Here is a 21,296-nt window from a genome sequence, read left to right as displayed (position 1 = left end):
ATGAAGAGTTAACATGTAGAATTGGTTTATTTTCAGTTACGAACACAAAGTTTTTTTTAAACATGTCGAGTTGGCTTATTTTCACTTACCAGTACAAAGTACGGTAAATCAGTTGCTCTCTATCAGAAAAAAGTTTTCCTGATCTAAATGCTTTCATTCAGAACAGAATGTTAATTTGGAGTGGATGAGAGTCTGCTTAAATGGGAGAGGCCAGAGCTTTTGCTCTGAAATGGTTTCTTTGCGTAGCTGCAGTGGATGAGGTGGATATTATTTCTAAAAAGTTGCAATAGTGAATGAGGTGGAATAGTGGATGAGGTGGCCACATATCACACCAAACACAAATTTTAACCTATCAACTTATTTGGAAGATGCTTCAGATAGTAGCTATATGAACTTTGGTTAAAGTTACTTAGTAGCTATATGAACTTTGGTTAAAGTTACTTAGTAGCTATATGAACTTTGGTTAAAGTTACTTCGAAACGAGGAAGGCCAACTTGGCAGAAGTTGAAGCTGCAATCGAATGCTGCTACTCCCAGAAAATTGCGGCTAGGAGATTCAGGTTTGTTGCTGTTGGGAACATCTTAGACGTTGCGGTATTTCTCCAGAGAAAATACTCTGGACCTTTTCGTAGTCACAAGTCAGAACAGCTCACAAGAAAACCCCTTCTATCACCAATCAGGCCTCCGGGTTCGCAAAACTGTCACTTCAGTGCAAGATTACACGCTATTCTGGTACATTAGTCATGCAGCCACATAGATGTCACAGTGGCAATGTAGATTGTTCTTCTGTACTGCCAGTGCTTGGCTGCTGACTGCCATTAGGTCTTTTCTTGAGAGCGTTCTTCACCTCCTCCTCTTTCTTATCCACAAAAGAGATCAATGACTTTATGGTACTTAACCTTGCTGGACGATTTATAATCTGAGGTTCGTGAAACTGAACCTCAACCTGGTTATTGTACCTGCTGTACTGACAAAATATGCGAAGGAAGAAAATCACAAGAGCAAGGACACATGCAAGGCCACAGATGAGGTAGAGGCCCCAGAAGCTTGACAGGCTCAAGGAGTTTGTCCCAACCCTGGTATTGTCTGCACCGCACTCTGTTCCAGTTAACCATTCATCATGGATCCTCTGGAGATTGCCATTCTCCGATAGTGTCAGGATTGCTGTTGACAAGTCCTCAGCAAGAGGAGAGTCTCTTGGGAAGGCCTGCAACAGAATACAGTACAATCACAAGATATTCTGAAGAGATAATTGTGAGCTATTTGATTATTCACTTACAAATCCCCATCCACTTTTTGTGAAAACCTCACCAACTGTCTTGAATTTGCAGTATCTGGACAGGAAGATCTCAATATATGGAAGCTCATCGATAATTGCAGCAACACCACCATTTCCTGACCCTAGTTCTAGTGCTCTTGCATAATCCGATGGGGTGTTTAGTGGCACCAAACGGGACTCGGCGATATTGAGCTCCTGCACAAGGTAGTTTCTGGAAAAAGATCCAACTTGATAGCCAATTGCACTTGAACTCGAGATCAAGCTATCAAGGCCCTGTATCCCAGATGTCAGCTCCTGAACTGTCAGAAGTGATGTCAAGCTTGCCGTATAGCTTGAGTTAATAATGAGCACAACACAGAGCCAGATAAGCAGGACAAATCTACCAAGAGCACTAACTGTGTTCTCTCCTGTGTAAAGCAACGAGAAAGGAGGATATGAGAGTGAACTAAGAAACCCTTGAATATTTTGACAAGTTTCACTTCAATACTTACTGTGTGAAAAGAACATGGTAGAGAAACTAAACCTGAAAGGGAACAAAAACTCCATGAGTTAAATAAAGAACGATATTTTAAAAATTCGAAGAGGGAAAAAGAGAGATACCAAATGCAGATACTAACCAGCACACTGTCATAATTTGTTGCCTTGGAGGTCCACGGAACTCAGTATTAGTGCGGTGTTCAAGTATCCAAACAACTGCACCCACAAAGAGGAACAGAACACCTAGAACACACCACATTTGGAAGGTGAATGGCTTCAGAAAAGCCCAAGCATTTGATTCAATTTCCCTTGCTCGAGCTACAATAATGAGACCTGATTCTGTATACGGCTGGGTAAAATCAACAAGTCTTGTTCTATTCATCACTATTGCAATGTCCCCTATTGCAGCGTCAAAGTACTGAGTGGGCAGGAAAAACGGAATTAAGAACATTCATATAACAAAATAGTAAAGGCACTAATCTATTGGAAATATCACAATTGAATGCTATGGGGGATGTTACTCACATTGTCGGAAACCTTCTGAATAAGGTCATTGTAGCTGGGATTCTTCAAACCATCTCCGAATAAAAGAAACTTGCACGTAACAGGGTAGGGCAACAAGCTTATTGCAGCTTTAAAAACATCTACTGAAAACCCCTTTACTCCATCAGGTCCATTGTCTGGCATCACAAACTCTTTGTAGCTCGTTCGTAGAGGCACTCCAATCCTCAGATGCTTCCCATGATACGGAAATACCCAACCACGAGGTTTCTCAGAAGTCTGACCAGGCCATATAACATCATGAAGCTCTATATTGTTGGTTGAAGAGTTCACTGCTGATGAATGTAATTTTTCTGGGGCAACAGCTGTGAGACCAGAAAAGTTTGACCAATATCCAATGGTCCTAAAACCTGTACCACAAATATTTAGGATATCATAAGCTGGGTGGATCAAATTACGGTCCAAAGTAAATTGAACTGGCCCAGAAACCCCTGTGAACTTTGCACGCCACACTTTCTCCAGTAATTTATCTCCATTGCTGAAAATCCTGAGAGAGTCTAACTGAAGGCTACTTCCTTTTGTAGCTAGCAAATTTGGGTCTGCAGAAAAAGATACAGCATTCCCTTCACACAGAAATTGCTCAACAGCATGTGCAACTAGCCATACAGAGTCATAAGCACGCATAGTGTAAGAACTCAAAGACGAACTTCCATTCCTGGTCATATTATTCCATTTGGACAACAACGAATGCTGAATGTTGGAATCAGTGATATGTTGCCGAAGCACAAGAACACCCTGTGTATGTTGCATTACATCAGGACTAACATGCTCAGAAGAATCTATCACTGCAGAAAGCCAGTCTGTTGCTATCCATACATAGCCACTGCTCATCATCCCCAAAGATTTTGCAGCAGAGAAAACATTGACACCGGAGTCAGGGTTTACATGGACAACATAGACGCGAGACTCCATTTCATTTACCTGCATCAAGATATCCTGGATAGTAGCCTTTGCAGCACCAGGTGGTAACTTAGCTTTGTAAGCTATATTGGACTTCTTTTTTGCAAGGGCATCACCTAGCACTGTGATCCCACCTCTACCGTAGTCATCATCAACATAGATGGTGATGACTTCTTTCCATTGATACTGACTGATGATGCTAGCTATAGCATCCATTTGGAAGTAATCACTTAGTGTAGCCCTTACAAAATAAGGGTATTCAAGGGAAGAAAGGGTAGGATCGGAGGCTGCGAATGAGATAAGCGGGATATGGAGTTCATTAACAGCATGTGAAATGACATGAGCAATTGACGAGGATTGTGGACCTAATACACTGATCACATCTTTAGCAAGAAGCTGCAATGCTGGACAAGAAGAAAAGTTGTTAAAATCTGACATGCTACCAACGCAGGATAGTTGCATTGTATAATCACTTCAATTTAATAAGATTAAATAATGTGAATTTCTCTATACAAGAAAGACAAGCAAGTTCCACTTTCTAAGTATATGCGGCACAAGATCAAGCATTAAGTATGACTTATTGCATATTTTCAACGTAGGCTTTGGAAATTTCCAAGCCTAATTTGTAATTTCATTGGAACTTGAACAACATGACAATGTTTGAGCTAACAGCTAAGTGTTGCTTGATTGCTAAGAATACGATGACAACAGTAGACTATAAAAATAATAATATAATTGCAGAACCTGAAGCAAAGAGTCCAAACTCCCATTCAGGCGTCAATTTGTTTGTTTTCTACGCATGCTGATTTAAAATGGCAAATTTCTGATTCCAATATGACCACTCTAGACTAACTCCTAACACAAGGGCATAGAAAGAGGAACCGGGTATAATAATATGTCTAAAATGTAACTGAAAGATAGAGTCGAGATCGAATTTCAAAATTTGATGCAAAGGAAGAAAGTTCAGACCATCTATGGTCCCAACAAAGCCACTGCAATTGGTGTCCTGCATAAGAACACTCAATTTTGTCCCCGGGAGTATGCTAGGATCGGCATTGACATCTGCAACAGCAAGCTCAATAGCTGGCCTCACTGCCTTCCCGATAACCGAATCAAATGTGAACAGCGCACCGATCCACACCTCGGCTGGCCTTGCAAGGTCATTGGTGCGATTCTGGTTATCTGCCATGGTTCCACTGACGAAAATGCGGGCACATAGAAGCAGGGCAGCAAAGAGAGCAGAGCCCATCTCCATGGACCAAGAAAAGAGTAGTAGAGTACTGTGTTCTTGACCACCTTTGATGTCTAAACGGCCTCTTCAGTTAAAACTCTGCAGAGAATGAAATGGGGGATCAGAGCTCGCATCCAGGAACTGGGAGAATTCATCTGGTTTCTTGACTAATAATTCTGCAATTACAACCAACCAAGCGCTGAATTGCTCGAGGGCAACATCCAAGACATCGCTCGCCTCCGAGACTCAGGAAACCCCAATCTGCCCATCGGTTTCGCTTATCCAACAAAACACAGAACAAATGCGTTCTTGCTTTGGCGACTGCCTACCAACTGTTCGACGGAATGCTCGACGGGTCGAAATGGCAGCAGAGCGCATCACTCATCTGCAAGAGAAACACACAGTCGAATTCCAGTAAGAGTAAGCTCCGCGCTCCTAAAATCCAAAGGAAAAAAGATCATTTGGTAGCCACCACCTGCTTGACGAGGCCATGGACGGTGAAGTGGAGCTCATCTACAACTACAAGCACCAAGAAGACGCTTTTGGGTTCTTGATCCCTGGTCCTAGTGGAGGACAAGAGCACTGAGCTGCTAGTGTGGATTTGGAGAAGGTTTTTTTTTTTTAAGCTAATGCGTGTGAAGAAGCGGCGATTGCGAGAGTATTATAGACCAAAGCTAAAGCAGCTTTGTGCCCTCGCAAATTGCGATTGGATTCCTTTCCTTTCCATCAAAAAGAAATGTTTTTTTCTCTTTTTTTAAAGCTGGAAATGTGTTTTTCCTTTTTCTAAAAGTATCTATACTTCTATAAAATACTAGTAGAGTACTAGTGCTAACGCTACGGTTTCTAAACTTACCGACATATATTATATTTTGACTTAACGTGACTTGAATATTTAACGATTAGAGAAGTAATATGTAATGTGTCTACAAGAAAAATAAAATATGCATTAAAATTATTTAAAATAACCTCATCCCATCAGCAAGTATTCAGCAATATATTAACCAATGATTGAACATTCCGATGAATGCAATCTTCTTACAATATATTCCTCAAATATGCATTAACTTAAACACAAACTAAGAAGTTTCTATACTCAGTACTAGGCTCATGTCCATGCAACCGCAAAATCATCATGTTCAAATAGTACTGTCTGAGAAACCAATGCAAGGGGTGCGGGTCATGATGATCATGTAGTTGCAATACTCGTTAATTCGCATGGTTAGGATCGAACCGTATCTCTGCTTTGACTTGCCTCCCTGACCATGGGGCAACCCTATTATGATTAGTGCATTGTCATATCAATTTCATCCAAGCCCTTTTATGATTAGTTTGCTTCTCTTCGCCACATTGTTAAAAGAAGTGGACATACATGGTAAGCAGAGATGAATCCAAAAACTATGCGATGCTTTCGTGTGTAGTTATATTCATGATACATAATCAAATATGGCTCTAAAATATAAAATAAAATTTGGAGTCCTGGAAATATACAAGCTCTATGAACCTAACAGAGTATGTTATAGACCTCCATGAGCAGCTACTATATATTTGCATACTCATGAGCAGGGACGAACAAAGCTGGTACTAAAATCACAAACCAATTACCTCATTATCGATGTTAACAATAAAGGATCCCTTGTCAGGAGGGTCCACACCGGCAAATGCCAGATAACAATAGATATTTTCAAGACTGTGGACCACTGTGCGACCAGGTGGGGCTCTGAAAGTGCATCTAGGCCCTTTGTGGGTTTTGGCTAATTGATGACAAACGATTAAGGGACTAATTAGTTTATCGAGTTTATGAACAGGTTTTAGTCCCATTGAAAAGGTTAAAAAAGATCGATGTCCTTCAAAATGAAAAGAGAAGCGACATGAAGAAACTCATAGGGTTTAATTTATTTTACTTTTGAATTTGAGTTTAGGAATGTCGTACTATTAAGAGGGATACATTTTGGTAGTTTTGCTAGTGTCTCAGTGCTCAAAGTATCATGTTAAAATCAAATTTTGAGAGACACAATCACTCACGAACATCGAGAAAAAGGGTAGAGTTGTCTAAGCCCGGAGTCTCTAGGTTAGCCCGGAAACTCTGGATTCTGCTAAGTGTTCTGGAGTCTCCGAGTGAGGCTCCGAGAGAAGGTCTCTGTCTAGTCTGAGCCCGAAGTCTCTGGGTTAGCCCGGATACTTCGGACTGTGTAAGTGTTCCGGAGTCTCCGAGTGAGACTTCGAGAGAGAGCCTCTGTCTCGCTTCAAAGCCTGAACCCAGAGTCTCCAGGTTAGCCCGAATATTCCGGATGCTGTTAGTGCCCCGGAGTCTCCGAGTGAGACTCCGAGAAAGAGTCTCTATTTGCCGAGGGTGCTAAAGCCGGAGTCTCCGAGTTGGTCCGGAGTTTCCAGGTTCTAATGCTTCCGGACCTTCTGGGCATCCTCCAAACTAGGGTCTTGGCCGTTTTTCTCAAGTGTTACTCGGAGTCTCCGGGTGAACCCGGAGACTTCGGGTCAGTGTAACGGCTAGTTCTGACAGGTTAGGTGCGTGTGTTTCTGTGCTACCCAGAGTCTCCGGGTGAACCCGGATATTCTGAGTCTGTCTGAAAAGCACAGTAACAACTAGTTTTGGGGGGAGGGTATAAATACCTCTTCATCCCCTCCATTCAATACTGTTAAGCTACCTGTGAACCAACCCTCTCAAGAGCATTCAATAGCCCTCCCAAACCCCTCTAATGCTATCTTTGCAAGATTTGAGAGTTAGGGTTTGGGGAGTGAGATTTAGAGCAAGAGAGCAACAAGCAAACCTTTGAGCATTTTGAGTTCTTGTCAAGCTATGATTTGCGTTCTTTACTCTTGAAGCTTCGTGCTTCTAGACAGCAAGAGGTCACCCGTAGAGCACCCAACCTTTGTGGAGTGCCACGGGAAGTTTATATTACCCGTGATTTGAGTAAGAACCTAGCTCGATCTTTGTGGTCGTTTGGGTGAGGATAGGGTTGAAAAAGATCCGATTCTTTGTGAGCTCCTCAACGGAGACGTAGGTATTTCTTTGTGAGGTGGCCGAACTTCAAGAACAAATCTTGTCTTCATTTACTTTCTTACACTTTACTCGTTCAAATTGTTATTTGGGGATTTGCCTCAATATTGTTGCTTGTGAGTATTTGAGTGCAGGTTATTGTTGAAGAGGAGCATATACATCTTATAGATACTGTGGTAACTCGTAAACAATATTAGACTTACTTAGATTTCGAGTTCCTGTATAGTCCGGATAAGCCGGTGAACTTGAATACTCCGGAACCCAGAGTATCCGGATTGAGCCGGAGTTTTCGGACACTGTCTGATCCACTGCAGAGTTTTAATTTTTCAGAAACAACTATTCACCGCCCCTCTAGTCGACATCAAGTACTTTCAGGCTCGCCAACCAGTCCCCTGATCGCAGAACAAAGCCCCGCAACTAGCCCTCCTTGGTCGCGAGGCAGGTACTCACCTAACCAGTCTAATCTCATTTAATGTCATCCACTCCAATATTTTATTTCTCCAGGCACCTCCTCCTAACAAGCATAGCCGTGGCCAATGCAGAAGTACAACGCCTGATCGTCCTGTAGACCCTGTCCCATCAATCAACTGGTACCACATCTGCCTACAAGGCCATCGTAGCATTTAATGCTACGGGACGTAGCGTTGAGTGGAGTTCCAACAGCTAGTTTCTGAGTTTGTGCTCACTGGATGATCCGGTGTTAGTACTACTGTTCTCATCAAATCATCCGGTGTTAACAGTCTTTCTGAGTCGTTGAAAAAACAATTAGTTGGTGGGTTTGAGGCTATAAATACTCATTCACTCAGTCATTTAACATATGACATGTTGCTGCAGTCTAGAGGAAACTCATATACACTTGAGAAGACATCCAAACCACCAAAGTGGTTAAATTGATCATCTAAAGTAATAAAGTACAAGATTAGAGAGTATTTAATGCTTCTATGCCTAGAGTGAGTTATAGCTAGGTGTTTCAGCTTGAAGAAGGAATCAAGGAGTGATCCTAGCTTGTACCGAGTGGTACGTTAATGCCTTGAAGTCTTTGTGACTTGTCAGCATCTTGGGTCTTGGTGGCTCAAGCCTGTTGACCCTCCGACTTGGTGTGAAGCTGTGGTAAGACACGTATACGGGGACACGGAGACTCTTGCCTTGGTAGCTCAAACTCCGAAGTAATCATGACCGCAAGAGATCGGACGGGAGACTTATGGTGAAGTCTTGCCTTTGTGGCTTGGTGGCTCATTCGGATTGAGACCTTATCTTTATAACTTGGTGGCTCAATGGCCGTGTCGACCGGGAATATATCCTTTGTTGAGCTTCAACGTAGACTAGAGATGACATTCATACCATCGATACTAAGGGATAAAAATTCCTTATACCGAGTCTGTCTCTCTATCTTATTTATATTTTTGTATTTACATACTTACAATTTACCTTGCTAAAATAGGTTATAATCCTCTTAAATAGTAGAGTAGACACATTAAATAATCTAGAGCATATTTAGATAAAATTTGAGATAAATCTCTCTTATGAAGTTTCTGAAGCCAAATAGTTCCTAATTATCTTAATTTACCTCTCTTATAATGTCACTGTTACTCTTAACACTCTAAGCTCCTTTTTTTTCATGAGAAGTAGGAGAAGAGCAGCGAGATGAGGAGGAGATTATCCCCTCTATGACTTCGCTATGGTCGCCACTGGCGGCATCTTCTACAGTAATTACTTAAAATTAATCCCAACATCCTGGGTCTGCTTCTAGAAAAACCACCCCTGAATCAACTACGACTAGAAGAACAGCGACGAATTCGTGTGTATTATTCCAGTTCAGACAGCGACGACGTGCCAAGACGGAAGTGCTTAGAGCATCGATCGTCGTCGCGAAATCACAGGTGAATTGCGATTGGGAGGCTGGAATTCAAAGCACAAGCTTCTGGAATTCTAGAAGGCTGGAGCCGGCCACAGTTTGCAGCTGGGCTGTGATTATTGAACGTTAGCTAGTGCTGATGACGATTCTATCCTTGAGACCTCTTGACCATGGAAAGCGTCGATCGGCAGTGTGTTCCTAATCTTCCGCGAAGGGTCAAAGAAGTTGGGTCACGTTACGTTCTACCCGAGCATCACGGCCCTGTTCCCGTTTCAAATGATCAAACGTGAGTCTAACTGAATCGTAAAACATACAAAGCTAAGTATTGGTACATTATAACTAAAATGTAAATATTATGTATGACAATATCAATTATAAACTAAATGTATGAGGCATATGGATGTACCATGAGAACGCTACCGTACGAATACATCGGAAGCGATGCTATAGTTTGATTTTAGATGCGATTTGAAAAAGATCAAAAGATTATCTGCTAATTTTCCTCTTTTTAATTTATTTTTATTAGTAAAATAGATTTTATATCCGTAGCCGGTAACGAGACAGAGAGACTGAAGGATGAGAGTAGATAACAAAAGTAGATAAATTATTTAAAATTTATGATTTTTATTAGATAGAAGGAGCGTATGAGAAAAATGTAATACGGAACTCATTCGTATTTTATATAGTAGAGATTAGTTGAGTGAATTAGGTTGCTACATCTAGAAAATTACTCTCTCGTCCATCACGTAATAGAAATTCATTGTCACCGGGCGCATAACTCCACAATATAAGCATGTCGAGAGAACAAGAGTGTAAGTATTGTAATATTTTTGTACTATGCAAATCCTACTTAAATGTGTATAAGTTGATGTGTAAATGTAATAGGGCATTTTTTTTTATATACTAGTTAAAGGCTTGTACATTGTAACGAGATAAAATAAATTCACAAGATAGTATAGTTGGTTAGTGACCTTTGATTCAAAAAGGCATTGAATGTATAAGATAATATAGTTGCTCCAAATGAGTATTCGGCATTATATGGCTACAAAAGTGAGGATATTTGAGTATTCCATTCGGATTACATCTACATGGAAGATGGAAAGAATACATGTGAAGAACATTAGTAGAACAAATGAACATAAGAACAGAAAGTAATATCCACAGATATATAAAAGGAAGGCATTTAGATGTCATGTTCATATCATATCTGGCACGGCATAGCCTTTTAAATGAGTTGCTTATACTTCGGTGAAAACAATTATGTTTTTTGCCACATCTAACAATTTACATAAAAGCCATTGGTAGTGGAGCTGGATAATTCTTTGAACAGTTCATAGATGAAGGAAGCAAATTTACTCTAAAAAGATATTGGAATAGAGAGTTCAATTTTTTCTGTGCCTCAAAGATACTATGAAAGTATTTGGGCCTAAGATGCGTTAAAACTTGACTGCATAAATAACAATTTTTGCCTAAAAGAAATGGCACTGGGAAGTATGTAAGCATGTATATTGCAGAAGCCGATAAACAATAATACATCCTACAAACAATGGATCATGCATCAACAATTGACTTCAAGGTTTTCAGATCTTACCTTACTTTCTTTCACAACAAAATTTAAGCCTCGTGTTCTGAGAAAGGCAATTGTTGTACCGAAAGGGCATATTGTCGACCACCTACAACGCAAGAGGTAACTGAAGCAAGCAAGCTACTGGTTGAGCTAAGGCTAAAAACGGTCGAAAACGATCAGAAAAGGCTAAAACTGTTTTCAGTTTCACATTTTTTTCGGAAGCGATATCGAAAACGATAAGTCGAAAATTAATACGGCATCGGTATTACGGAAATATCGGAAACGATAAAGTTGGACGGAAATTATGACGGTATTGATCGGGAATCGATAATTCATAACCGATATACCGATCTGTAGCTCACAGTCCACATATCTCATACAACAAGATCGATGAAGTCACATATGACTTCACGACATAATGACAATACGAGTTAAAACACATCTCATATGAATATATGATAAAGGATAAGACACATTTAATATGATAAACATAAATTCATGATACATACGAATATACGAGAACAAGTTCTAATGTTAAACATAAGTTCATAGATCACATCTCACAACTCACAAATGACAAGGCACATACGTCATACGGACATACCCATAGACATAGACACATAATGAAGTCTGAACCAAAATGACATGGTTTGATAGTCACACATGAAGTTTAAACAGATGAACCAACAGGACACATAAACATAGACATAATTTTACAGAATAATAGTTAACATAGCATCAACTAAAATGACACAAGTCTAAAGCAAAAGATAGCCATCTTTCATTCTTTCTTCATTGCCTGTACCGGCCCATAGCTGAAACTCTGGCTCATAATCATCATTATCACCTGCTAAGTCTTCCTCTTCATCCTGCAGTTTTGTAAAGCAATAATTCAATTAATTTTTAGTATGACAGCATGTCTTTTTACATAAGTAAGAAGGAAACATAGAAGTGAAAACTAGCAGCTAGTTGTCCAGCAATACTTTGCACATTCAGATCAAGAAACAAGGTGAAAAGGATAGAAGTTGTATCTCAACCTGTAGATTTTCAACACCATCTTCAAGAGCCTCAATTTCAACGAGCAATGAAGAAACTTTAGGAGAATTTGTAATGAAAAGGCAGCTACATTAGCAAATTGGTAATGACTTCTTGCACAACTAGAACTAAGAACCTATTCTGATTTTTACCTTTTCTTGCTGCAGCTATCCAATCTTTGGTGCAAATCAGTGCTTGTACCATCTCCGGATCAAGCCTGCTACGATAGGGATCAACAACACGACCACCAGCACTAAAAGCATATTCTGAAGCTACAGTTGAAACTTGCATGGCTAACACATCACGAGCAAGCAGGCACAAAATAGGATATTCATCCTTTTGGCGCTTCCACCATGATAGAACATCAAATGTATTCTAATTGGCTTTATTAAGCCTTAATGGTGGTTCTGCCAAGTATTTCTCCAAGTCATTTGCAACATCATCATTAGGGCCATGTGTGTCATATAGGAAGTCATCAAGTTCGTCACCAATACTCTCCATAAATTGATCTACAACAGATGAAGTAGTAGCTGCATTGCTCTTTGAAGATGATGGTTTAGTAGAACTAGAAGCATAGCATTGATACATCTTCTTCAAGACAGAATTAAAATTTTCAAGTTCAGCTTCAAAAGAATTTCTGTAGAACTTTTTCAAGTAGAATTCTACAATTCTCCTCTTGTAACTAGGATCAAGAACACTTACCACAACAAGGGTAACATTGGACTTCTTCCAATATTTGTCAAACTTAACACTCATAGAAATTGCCGTGTTACTAATATTGTGATCATTATGATTGCACCAATCACTAAGCAGCAACTTTATCTCACAAAAACCTTTGAAAAACAAGTTTGCAGTTGGATATAATGTACCAAAAAATAGCTCGTGAGATCAAATAACTTTTTCAAGCATGGTAAAAGAATTCTTGCCTTGTCCCATTCTACAGGGGATGGAGCAATCTTCTTATATCTGCGACGTTCATAGAACATGAGCCTCTCAAAAGCAGCCCTATAGTATAGGGCATCCCTCAACATGGTGTAAGTTGAATTCCACATTGTGGAAACATCAAGAGACAAGCCCATCTTTGTGTCCAATCCACACTCAGTAGAACACTTTAAGAAATCCTCCCATTGCAATGGAGATCCCTTCACAGCTAGTACAAATGCCCTAATATTCTGAATAGGAGATGCAATGACACTCATACCATCCTTAGCAACCAAATTGAGGATGTGATTGGCACATCTCATATGAAAGAACTGCCCATCACAGATTAATAGGCTATGCTTCTTGAGGTCTTTAATAACATCTTTAACATCAACTTCATTAGCTGCAACATTGTCTAGAGTCAAAGAAAACATCTTCTTTTCGATGTACCACTTCAACATGCATGAACTAAAGGTATGGCACATATTCTCACCAGTATGCCGACCTAGGATATGGAAGAAATTCAGAATTCTCTTCTGTATATGCCAATCCTCATCTACCTAATGCACAGTGACAAACATATACCCCTTGTTCTGATTTGAGGTCCACATATCCGTAGTTGCACTCAAGCGGCATGGAAGGGTTTTGAAATATGCATACAACTTTTCCTTTTCTTTCAAACAGATGTCTATAAGTTCTTTTCTAACTATGACACAAGACTTGATAGGAAAGCTAGGATGCGTAGATTTTATCCAATCAACAAGATACTCATGATCAACTATGTTGAATGGATACTCATGCATGATAATTGCAGTGTAGAACTTCCTCAAACTTACTTCTTGATCATACTTGTATGGTTCAACAACAGTAATGCCTTTCTCAGGATCTCTTTCTGATTTGAGTTGTCGTTGGCCTTTAACAATATTATGATAGTGCTTCAAATGAGTCCAAAACCCCGTGGTTCCTCGATTGCTCTCAGCTCTAGCCTTGCTGGTCTTGTTATTGCAACCTTTGAACTTGCATTGTGCCCACAACTGCTCAACTTGCTTGCCATTCTCCTCCACTGTTATAGTATACTTGTTGAAATATTGCCATACATCCGATGTGCACTTCTTCTGCTGTTTGGCAGGAGGCTGTCCATCATTTTCCAGGTCCACATCTATTGCATCATCTGCATTTGCACCCAAAGTGCCACTTCCACCAGTGCCAATTGTTGGGACTGCATTAGCATCACTTGGTTCTAACTGCCTCTTAGTCTTAGCTGAAGAAGATGCTGTTGCAGTAGGTGTTGCGGATGATGCACACACCCCAAGACTCATATTGCCACTTTCACTTGTAGCTAGCACAACCACCAATTGCTTCTGATTTCCTATAAAACAAAATGAAAATGAAAAATGTTCAATCTTCAGTCCTTCAAGAAATGCTAATGCAGTAGCTTACTAGTCTACTTCAGTCATTCAAGAAATGCTAATGTTCAGTCTTCTGTTCACCAATTGCTTCTGACTTCGATTACCAAGTATCCTACTCCTAGTCTAACTAAGGTCTGATGTTCATTGTTTAGTACATTTGCAACAAGAGTAATAGATTACTAACTACCAAATTGTCCAAGTGATAAATAAACAAGTGGCAATGTGGCATGCCTACCAGGACATGGTGGACTGGTTGCAGTCAGCGAGCTCTGAGGGGTGGCCTCACGATGCTGGGTTGGCGGTTCCATGAGCCTGCGTCGGGACGATACAGGTGCTTATGCTTCTCCTACAGGTGGCATCGTTGTGTGGAGGTGGCGTTAGTGAATGGTGGCGTCGCTGGCTCACTGCTGCATGGTGTCATCGGGTCATGGCGTGGATGTGAACTAGCTGCGGCATGGCATAGGCGTGTGGTGTCGCTGGCTTGCTGTGGTGTGGCGTCGGCGCGTCGCATCATCAGCTCGCGGCGTCGCTGCCTCGCTCTGGTGTGGCGTCGGCGCGTCGCTGCCTCAGCTCATGGCGTCGATCCACCATGAAGATCTGGTGCGGTGGTGCCCACTAATGTGCTAGCGGCGTAGGAGTCTGGAGGGACGCGCGGCAGCGTAGGAACCTGGAGCAAAATGCAGCGAAAATCGCGGCACAGGAGTTTGGATGAGGAATTGAGGATGAGGGAGGAGCTGCAGGACTAAGGAGTCACGAGTCAGGAGCTAAGACATTGGGCTTGGCCGCCGACCCAGCGTTGGGCTAATGGGCTTGGGCTTGGCCGCTTGGGAAGGCTCAGCCACTCAGGAATTTCTGAATCAAGAGCTTGGGCCGATCCGATCGGGAGTTGTGAGTATTCGGTAATTATCGGCAAAAATTATCGGCTACAAACAGAAATATTCGGAAATGGTCGGAAGGAGGCAAAATTGTTTCCATTTCCGTTTCTGACTCAAATTATCGATATAGTTTCCGATTCCTCGGGATACCGATACCGCAAGAAACGGTCGGAAGTTCGCGAAAATGGTGTCCGGTAAAATGGGAATTTCCGCTACCGTTTTCAGCTCCTAGGTTGAGCATCAATGGCACGGACGAACACCTCCTCTACCTTGGCCATGAGCGTGATGCACGCGATGGCTGGCCGGTGCTTGCCGACAGGTTGGAATGCATTGCCGAGGTACGTGGCAGCGAGCGAGCCGATGAGTGCGGATGATCCAAAGCTAGCTGTGGCATTGGACACCCACCTGACTCCCGCCTCCCTCTCCGCCACGCTGCCGCAACCTTACTCCCCCTCCCCAGATCCCAGCGTCATCGTGTGACACTACCACATCATGGTGGTGAGTTTGCTTACTGGATTGAGACTAAGATGGTTGCAGCCATCATTTTTTCATTCCAGCTGAGGTATTTTCATGTTAGTTCAAGCTGCAACAACAATCTGACATGAGCTTCAGTAAATCTATCAACTATACATTGCAGAGCTAATAATCCAACATCAATGTACACATAGCTAGCAGCATACAACTAAATTGACGCATACAGCTGAACAAGCACCTCCTCTCCAAAGGGCCAGTCTGCGCTGAAGGAAATCTTTGATGAGAAGACAACGAGGAAAGGGCCGGTTTTGCCTGCTCCAACAGAGCTCAACGACGACGTTGTCGGGGCGGACAGCGTGGGGGATGCGCTTGACGTTGGCGATGGACTCCGGGGAGAGGTTGTGAGGCCCCAAGGATCCACATGTCCTCGAGTTCCTTAAAGTCCAGTAGCCGCCACGCCGGTAAGGGCTCGAACTTCCACGGGACGCACACCAGCGAGCTGGAGTCGACCAGGATGGCCAGCGTCGGGTGCCCAGCTGCAGCGGCAGCAAGCAGCGAGTATGGCGGCCCTATAGTCGAGGTTATGCCTGTTAGATCGATCAACTCATGGCACATACCGAACTTCTCCTTGTCGAAATAGATCCCCCATGCCTGAACTGCCATCATCCCCTCTTGGATCGAGTGCGTCGTGGCGTGAACCGAATTCCTGATCATCGAAATCAAGCTCCTTGCCCAAATCAAAGCTCTCCCATTCCGGATCGAGTGCCTCGACACTCTCAACTCCCATATCGAATGAGCTCCTCTTCATCAGAATCGAGCTTTTGCCTCTTGCTGTCGAGATCGAGCTTCAACTTGTAGCCTTGCAACCAACCGATCACACGTGGTATGTGGCAACTGTGACACCGTCAGGATACAGGCAGTGGCATGTTGGAGCGAGAGCAAGAGGGGAGGAGGATTAGGGGGGATCTGCTGTGGATGGTGACGGTGGTGGAGTGGGTGATGACGGGGTGGCACAGGCGGCGGCGCATTGGAACTAGGGCAGGAGGGGAGCGGCGACGCGTTGCCTAGCGTGGGAGACAAATTTTATAAGAATGGGTCTCACGGGTAGACCTGAGGGCCAGACACGTGTCTTTTTACCATGTAGCGTGTGTACGTGAAGGTCATCGGATCGAAGGTGTATAGTGTGGATGAGGGTCTAGTAGTGGTTTTTTCTGCGAGGGTCTTATAGAATTTGTCTCCCCTAGGGTGGGGATTAGGGGAGGGGGGTTGTAGGTGGGGACGCTTAGCTAAGATGTGGGGGTCCTATATGTCCGCACATGTTTTATCACTGGAGAGGCGTGATGACCGGAACGGGAGGAACAAAGCTAACAATGTATGGATTAGAGATTTTTTAAGTAAGAGAGATGGTCTGACATCATTGACATCAGAACAACTGGGAGTTGGGCGGCCCCACTTTCTCGGTTCTTTTGGGAACGTGCAAGGGTGGGACCCCAATGAAAATTGTAGATGGGTCGGACGCTTCGCGTGGGAGAAACAACACTAATGTACGAAAAAGGATCCTCTGCAGTCAAGTTATCAATGTAGAGAGTGAACAGTGATTTGCATTAGGAGGTCTCCTTAGCTGTCGGATCAAAACTCAATGACTAATATCAGATGCAACAGTCTTGGTGAATAGTAGAACCATCGGTACGGTAAAAGCGAAATACTGTTACCACAGGAACATGCTACAGTGTTATGCTAGAGATCTGTTTGCTCTTACAAATGGCTAGAATGCTGCTACAGTGTTTGCTTTAGCTTCATTACTGTAGAGGATATATGTCATGTATGGAAAGTGATCCTGTTACAGCAGAGATCTATTCACCCCTCACAAAAGTATTGTAGTGATGATACAGTGACCTACATTAGCTTTGTTACTGTAGAGGATCCGTGTCCCTAGTGTATGGCTAGACAGATCGCCTCCTTGCCGCCTAGTAGTTCGATGTCCATGCGCGTATGGAGCTTGAAGCTGCCATGGCCCATGGCAAATTACTCCATCTGTTTAGAAATTGTAGGCGTATTTCTTTTAGGTTCAGTCTTCAAAGTTAGCTTTTAACTAATATGTTCTCATAAAATATATCATTTATAGCTACAAAACTTATATAGTATAAAATCATTTTGAATTATAAACCTAGTTGTATAATTTTTATACACTAGATATTCTCATAATTTGATTAAATGTTAGTCAAAGTAAACAAAGTTTGACATTTTCATAAAGAAATACGCCTACTTTTTCTGAAAGGTGGGAATATTACTTCCTCCGTTCAAGAATACAATGTGTATTTTGTTTTGGTTCGCTCTTCAAAGTTAGACTTTGATCATTATTTTTTTATAAAATATATAGTTTATAGCTACAAAACCAATATAGTGTGAAAGAGTTTTGAAATATGAATCTAGTTGTATATTTTTTATGCACTAAACATACTTAAATTTGATTAATTATTGATCAAAATATATAAATTTTTACTTTTTCAAAATAAAATATGCTTTGTATTCTTGAACAGATGAAGTACTTAACTGTCCAATACGAGTATAATTTATTCAACTTGGACGTATTTAGCGTCTATGCACTAACCAGTTTACCCAAAAATCTAAGCTGATAGAGAACGAGGAGTAATTCATTTATATATACTTTAACATTCCATCTCACGTGCAAACTCCTCCGAGTTACAAACATGGAATAAGAGTAGGTAACAATTTTTTTAATATATTGTGTTGGCCAAGACTCTATCTAAAGTGCAAATGACGTTGTTGGTGGTTGGTGGTTTGAATGGCACTTTTGTTGGGATGTGTAGGGGAAGGAAAGCTGAAGGAAGATATCATGTGTCAGGAAGAACTCAATGTTGAGTGTGTTGAAGAATTCGCGGCCATTGTTAGCCTGAAAGCAACCAATGAGAAGATCAAACTGAGTGCACACATATGCTAAAAATAGAGAAACATGCCATGAATGGCTGATTTTTTGGAGTAGGGGAAGGCCAAGAAATAGTGTGAATGATGACAGGGGATGTCCAAATATCATAATAAACTAATTGAAACAAAGCAACACTAATAGAACTGGACTGATCAAACAATAGCATACATGTTTGCTAAATTGACATGCATGACAAACAGATCGACTGACATTATTACATGACATGAGACTTGACTCATGGAGCAAAGATATGACATCATGACTGGGATGACCGAGGTGGCTGCGATGATAGGTGTTGAAGGGGGCGGTGATTCCTATGTTTTCAATAAGTGTTTGGGGGAATAGGCACATCTGGCAGAGAAAAGTAACTAAGGTCAATGGCACATCTGGCAGAGAAAAGTAACTAAGGTCAGTACAAGTTAATAATGAATTATGTTTCAATTCTTTGCATTTATATATCATGAATATTAGGAGCGCACGGATATAACAAACACAAATGATACAATTCTAAGTGGAAACAAAGGAGTTTCAAAGCTAGCAAAAATTGCATATATAACAGTAAATAATGTGTTCAAATATAATTGTGAAGCCTCATCAATTCCATCTGATAGAGTATCATATTGTTAGAGCTATAAGCATTTACATGGCAAATAAATAAGCCAAAACCTTCAAATAAGCATATCTAGAATTTCATTGATTTTGTAACTCATATTTATTGATTTGCACGTTGTCAGAGCACATCCCATGTTTAACTTCTTTCGATCTTGGAACTTCAATCAATGATTCTCCTCTAGCGCAAATGCTATTAAAGACTCTCAATTTCATGTTTCGTGCTCCAAGAGATTTCCTCCCAATCCAAGCCAATGGGAAATAACATATGCGATGACTGCAAACTCACGGTCACTTTTGTCGTGTCTTTCATAACCTCTAGTATTCCCCCCCCCCCCACACACACACAATTAGGAGCTCTACATAACTCACATAGCCATTCAACATATACTAGCTCTATCTCAATCTTGAACCAACCTTGCATATCATCAGCTAGGGTAATCAACTCTTATACTCAAGCACGTCAACATCTTTAAGGTGTTACCATATTTATCGCCGGAGTCACCAAGGTATAAGTGTAACCTCTTCACTATCTTGTTGATTTTTCTTGATAAAAGCAGAGCACAAATTGTTGTGCTTTTGCTCCATTACATCCCATAAACAAGGTATATTAATTATCACAACTTGTTCAATTACAAAAATCTCAGTAATAGTATATTATCATTAACTTTTTTCTACTTAAAAACCATCAATGATAGTGGGTCATATATTACTGATTGCTCAAATTAAGAACCATCAGTGATGTCATTGATAATGTATTATCACTGACATTGTTTTTCCACTTATCACTAACGGTTCCATTTAAAAAATCATTTGTTATAAGATTATCACTAATAATTTTTAGAATGGGTGGTGATGAGCCATCAAGGATGTTTATTTCTTCTCATAGTGGGTCTTTCATGCTGATATTTCAGAGTCTTTTTATCTTTTTTCTCGTTATTTGCTTGCTAGTGGCTCTTTTGATATTTGGATTTGAGGTTAAATCATTTTTAATCTTTTAACCCACGTAGTGGTTTAGATCTTATTCGAGGTTTTTCTACATTGAGGTTTGTGAAGGATTTGGATTGTGCTCCTTGTCAGCATGGTAAACAATTTACTGCTTCTCACCCACATGTGAACTGGGTGATGATTGATGAACCGGGCAAGCTTCTACCCATGTAGATTATTGGTCCTATCCGGATCCAATCGGCAAGTTGGAAGTGGCATGTGTTGGTTGTTATGGATGGTTTATCTCACTACTCTTGTATGTTTTTCTTGGAGAGAAAGAATGAGGTTTTTGAGTATTTTTACAGCTTTTTCGAGAGCTCTAATGTGCTATAAGATCTATATTACTCTCTTTATAACGATGGCATCGCAAGAAGCATGGATGTCTACTAACACTTGTACAGGTCCATTTGAGTGGTGGCAAATGGCAACTATTCGCGGCCTACAACTAGATCTCTAGTATGGAATTCTTTCTTAATGTATCTAGCGCCAAAACCTTTTTTTTCCACCATGGATAATCTATTATATTATCTTTCAAAGAAATATCAAGCCATTGTTTGTTTTGTAGTAGTTCAAACTGCTTGAATCTTATGATTCAGAGGCTCAGATAATATTACTCTATTATTAAAAAATGTTTTATGGGTAGCTTGTTGGAATTTTGCCCTTTTTGCTTTAGACTTTTAGCCGGCTCAAGGTGGTTAATTGGGCCGAATTTTGCCAACTACTTGGGAGAGGTTCCATTTGGGCCGAGAGGGAGAACGGGATTCAAAAGGCACGCCAACGGTTACATCCCGCCCGCGCTTTCGTCCCTCTGCTCCCAACAGCGGGCGCCGGCGGCGGAGGGCTCGCCAACTCGGTGGCTGCTGCTTACGTATCCTGCAGCGCAAGGTTGGGTGGGATCTGGCGCCGCCTACGGGGTCTACGAAATGGAGGCACTGTTGCACTGCCTTGCTGCCTCCAACACGGCAGGTGAGTCGTGCTCGCGAGCTGCTCGACGAAATGCTCACGTAGATTTGCCGCCGGTGTTCTTATCGAGTGCTGGATGGCAGGTTTGTTCCATTGGTCAGCACTCAGCAGGGTCCATGTGCGCTGTGCGGATCTCAGATCTGAAGTTTGGGCTCTGGCGTGGCCGCGTGCGTGGTGGCACCGGCGGCTCC

At 41.5% G+C, this 21,296-nt stretch overlaps 1 protein-coding gene across 1 annotated transcript; it reads right to left on the bottom strand.

The window, feature by feature from the left end:
- Window positions 1-648: 648 nt before the first annotated feature.
- Window positions 649-5,125, bottom strand: LOC133891436 (glutamate receptor 3.4-like). Its single transcript, XM_062332149.1, has 8 exons — window positions 4,923-5,125; window positions 4,641-4,832; window positions 4,186-4,546; window positions 2,281-3,620; window positions 1,896-2,173; window positions 1,770-1,801; window positions 1,279-1,685; window positions 649-1,206 (listed from the first exon to the last, which is right to left on the bottom strand). Exons 3-8 carry the CDS (start codon window positions 4,469-4,471, stop codon window positions 760-762), a joined length of 2,790 nt encoding a protein of 929 aa, XP_062188133.1. The 5' UTR covers window positions 4,472-4,546; window positions 4,641-4,832; window positions 4,923-5,125; the 3' UTR covers window positions 649-759.
- Window positions 5,126-21,296: the final 16,171 nt, after the last annotated feature.

Source organism: Phragmites australis, chromosome 14, assembly GCF_958298935.1.
Source record: "Phragmites australis chromosome 14, lpPhrAust1.1, whole genome shotgun sequence".
Classification (NCBI taxonomy): domain Eukaryota; kingdom Viridiplantae; phylum Streptophyta; class Magnoliopsida; order Poales; family Poaceae; genus Phragmites; species Phragmites australis.
Note: the sequence above shows the minus strand (reverse complement) of the source record. Positions and strands in the feature narration are given on the sequence as shown.

What these genes read in the sequence shown, in the direction of transcription:
- LOC133891436 (XM_062332149.1), bottom strand. Translation starts at nt 4,471, where the DNA reads ATGGAGATGGGCTCTGCTCTCTTTGCTGCCCTGCTTCTATGTGCCCGC. An exon ending in CTTTGTTGGGACCATAGATG is followed by an intron (nt 3,621 to 4,185) that starts GTCTGAACTTTC and finishes CTTCTTGTCCAG; the next exon opens with CATTGCAGCTTCTTGCTAAA. An exon ending in CAAATTATGACAGTGTGCTG is followed by an intron (nt 1,802 to 1,895) that starts GTTAGTATCTGC and finishes GTTCCCTTTCAG; the next exon opens with GTTTAGTTTCTCTACCATGT.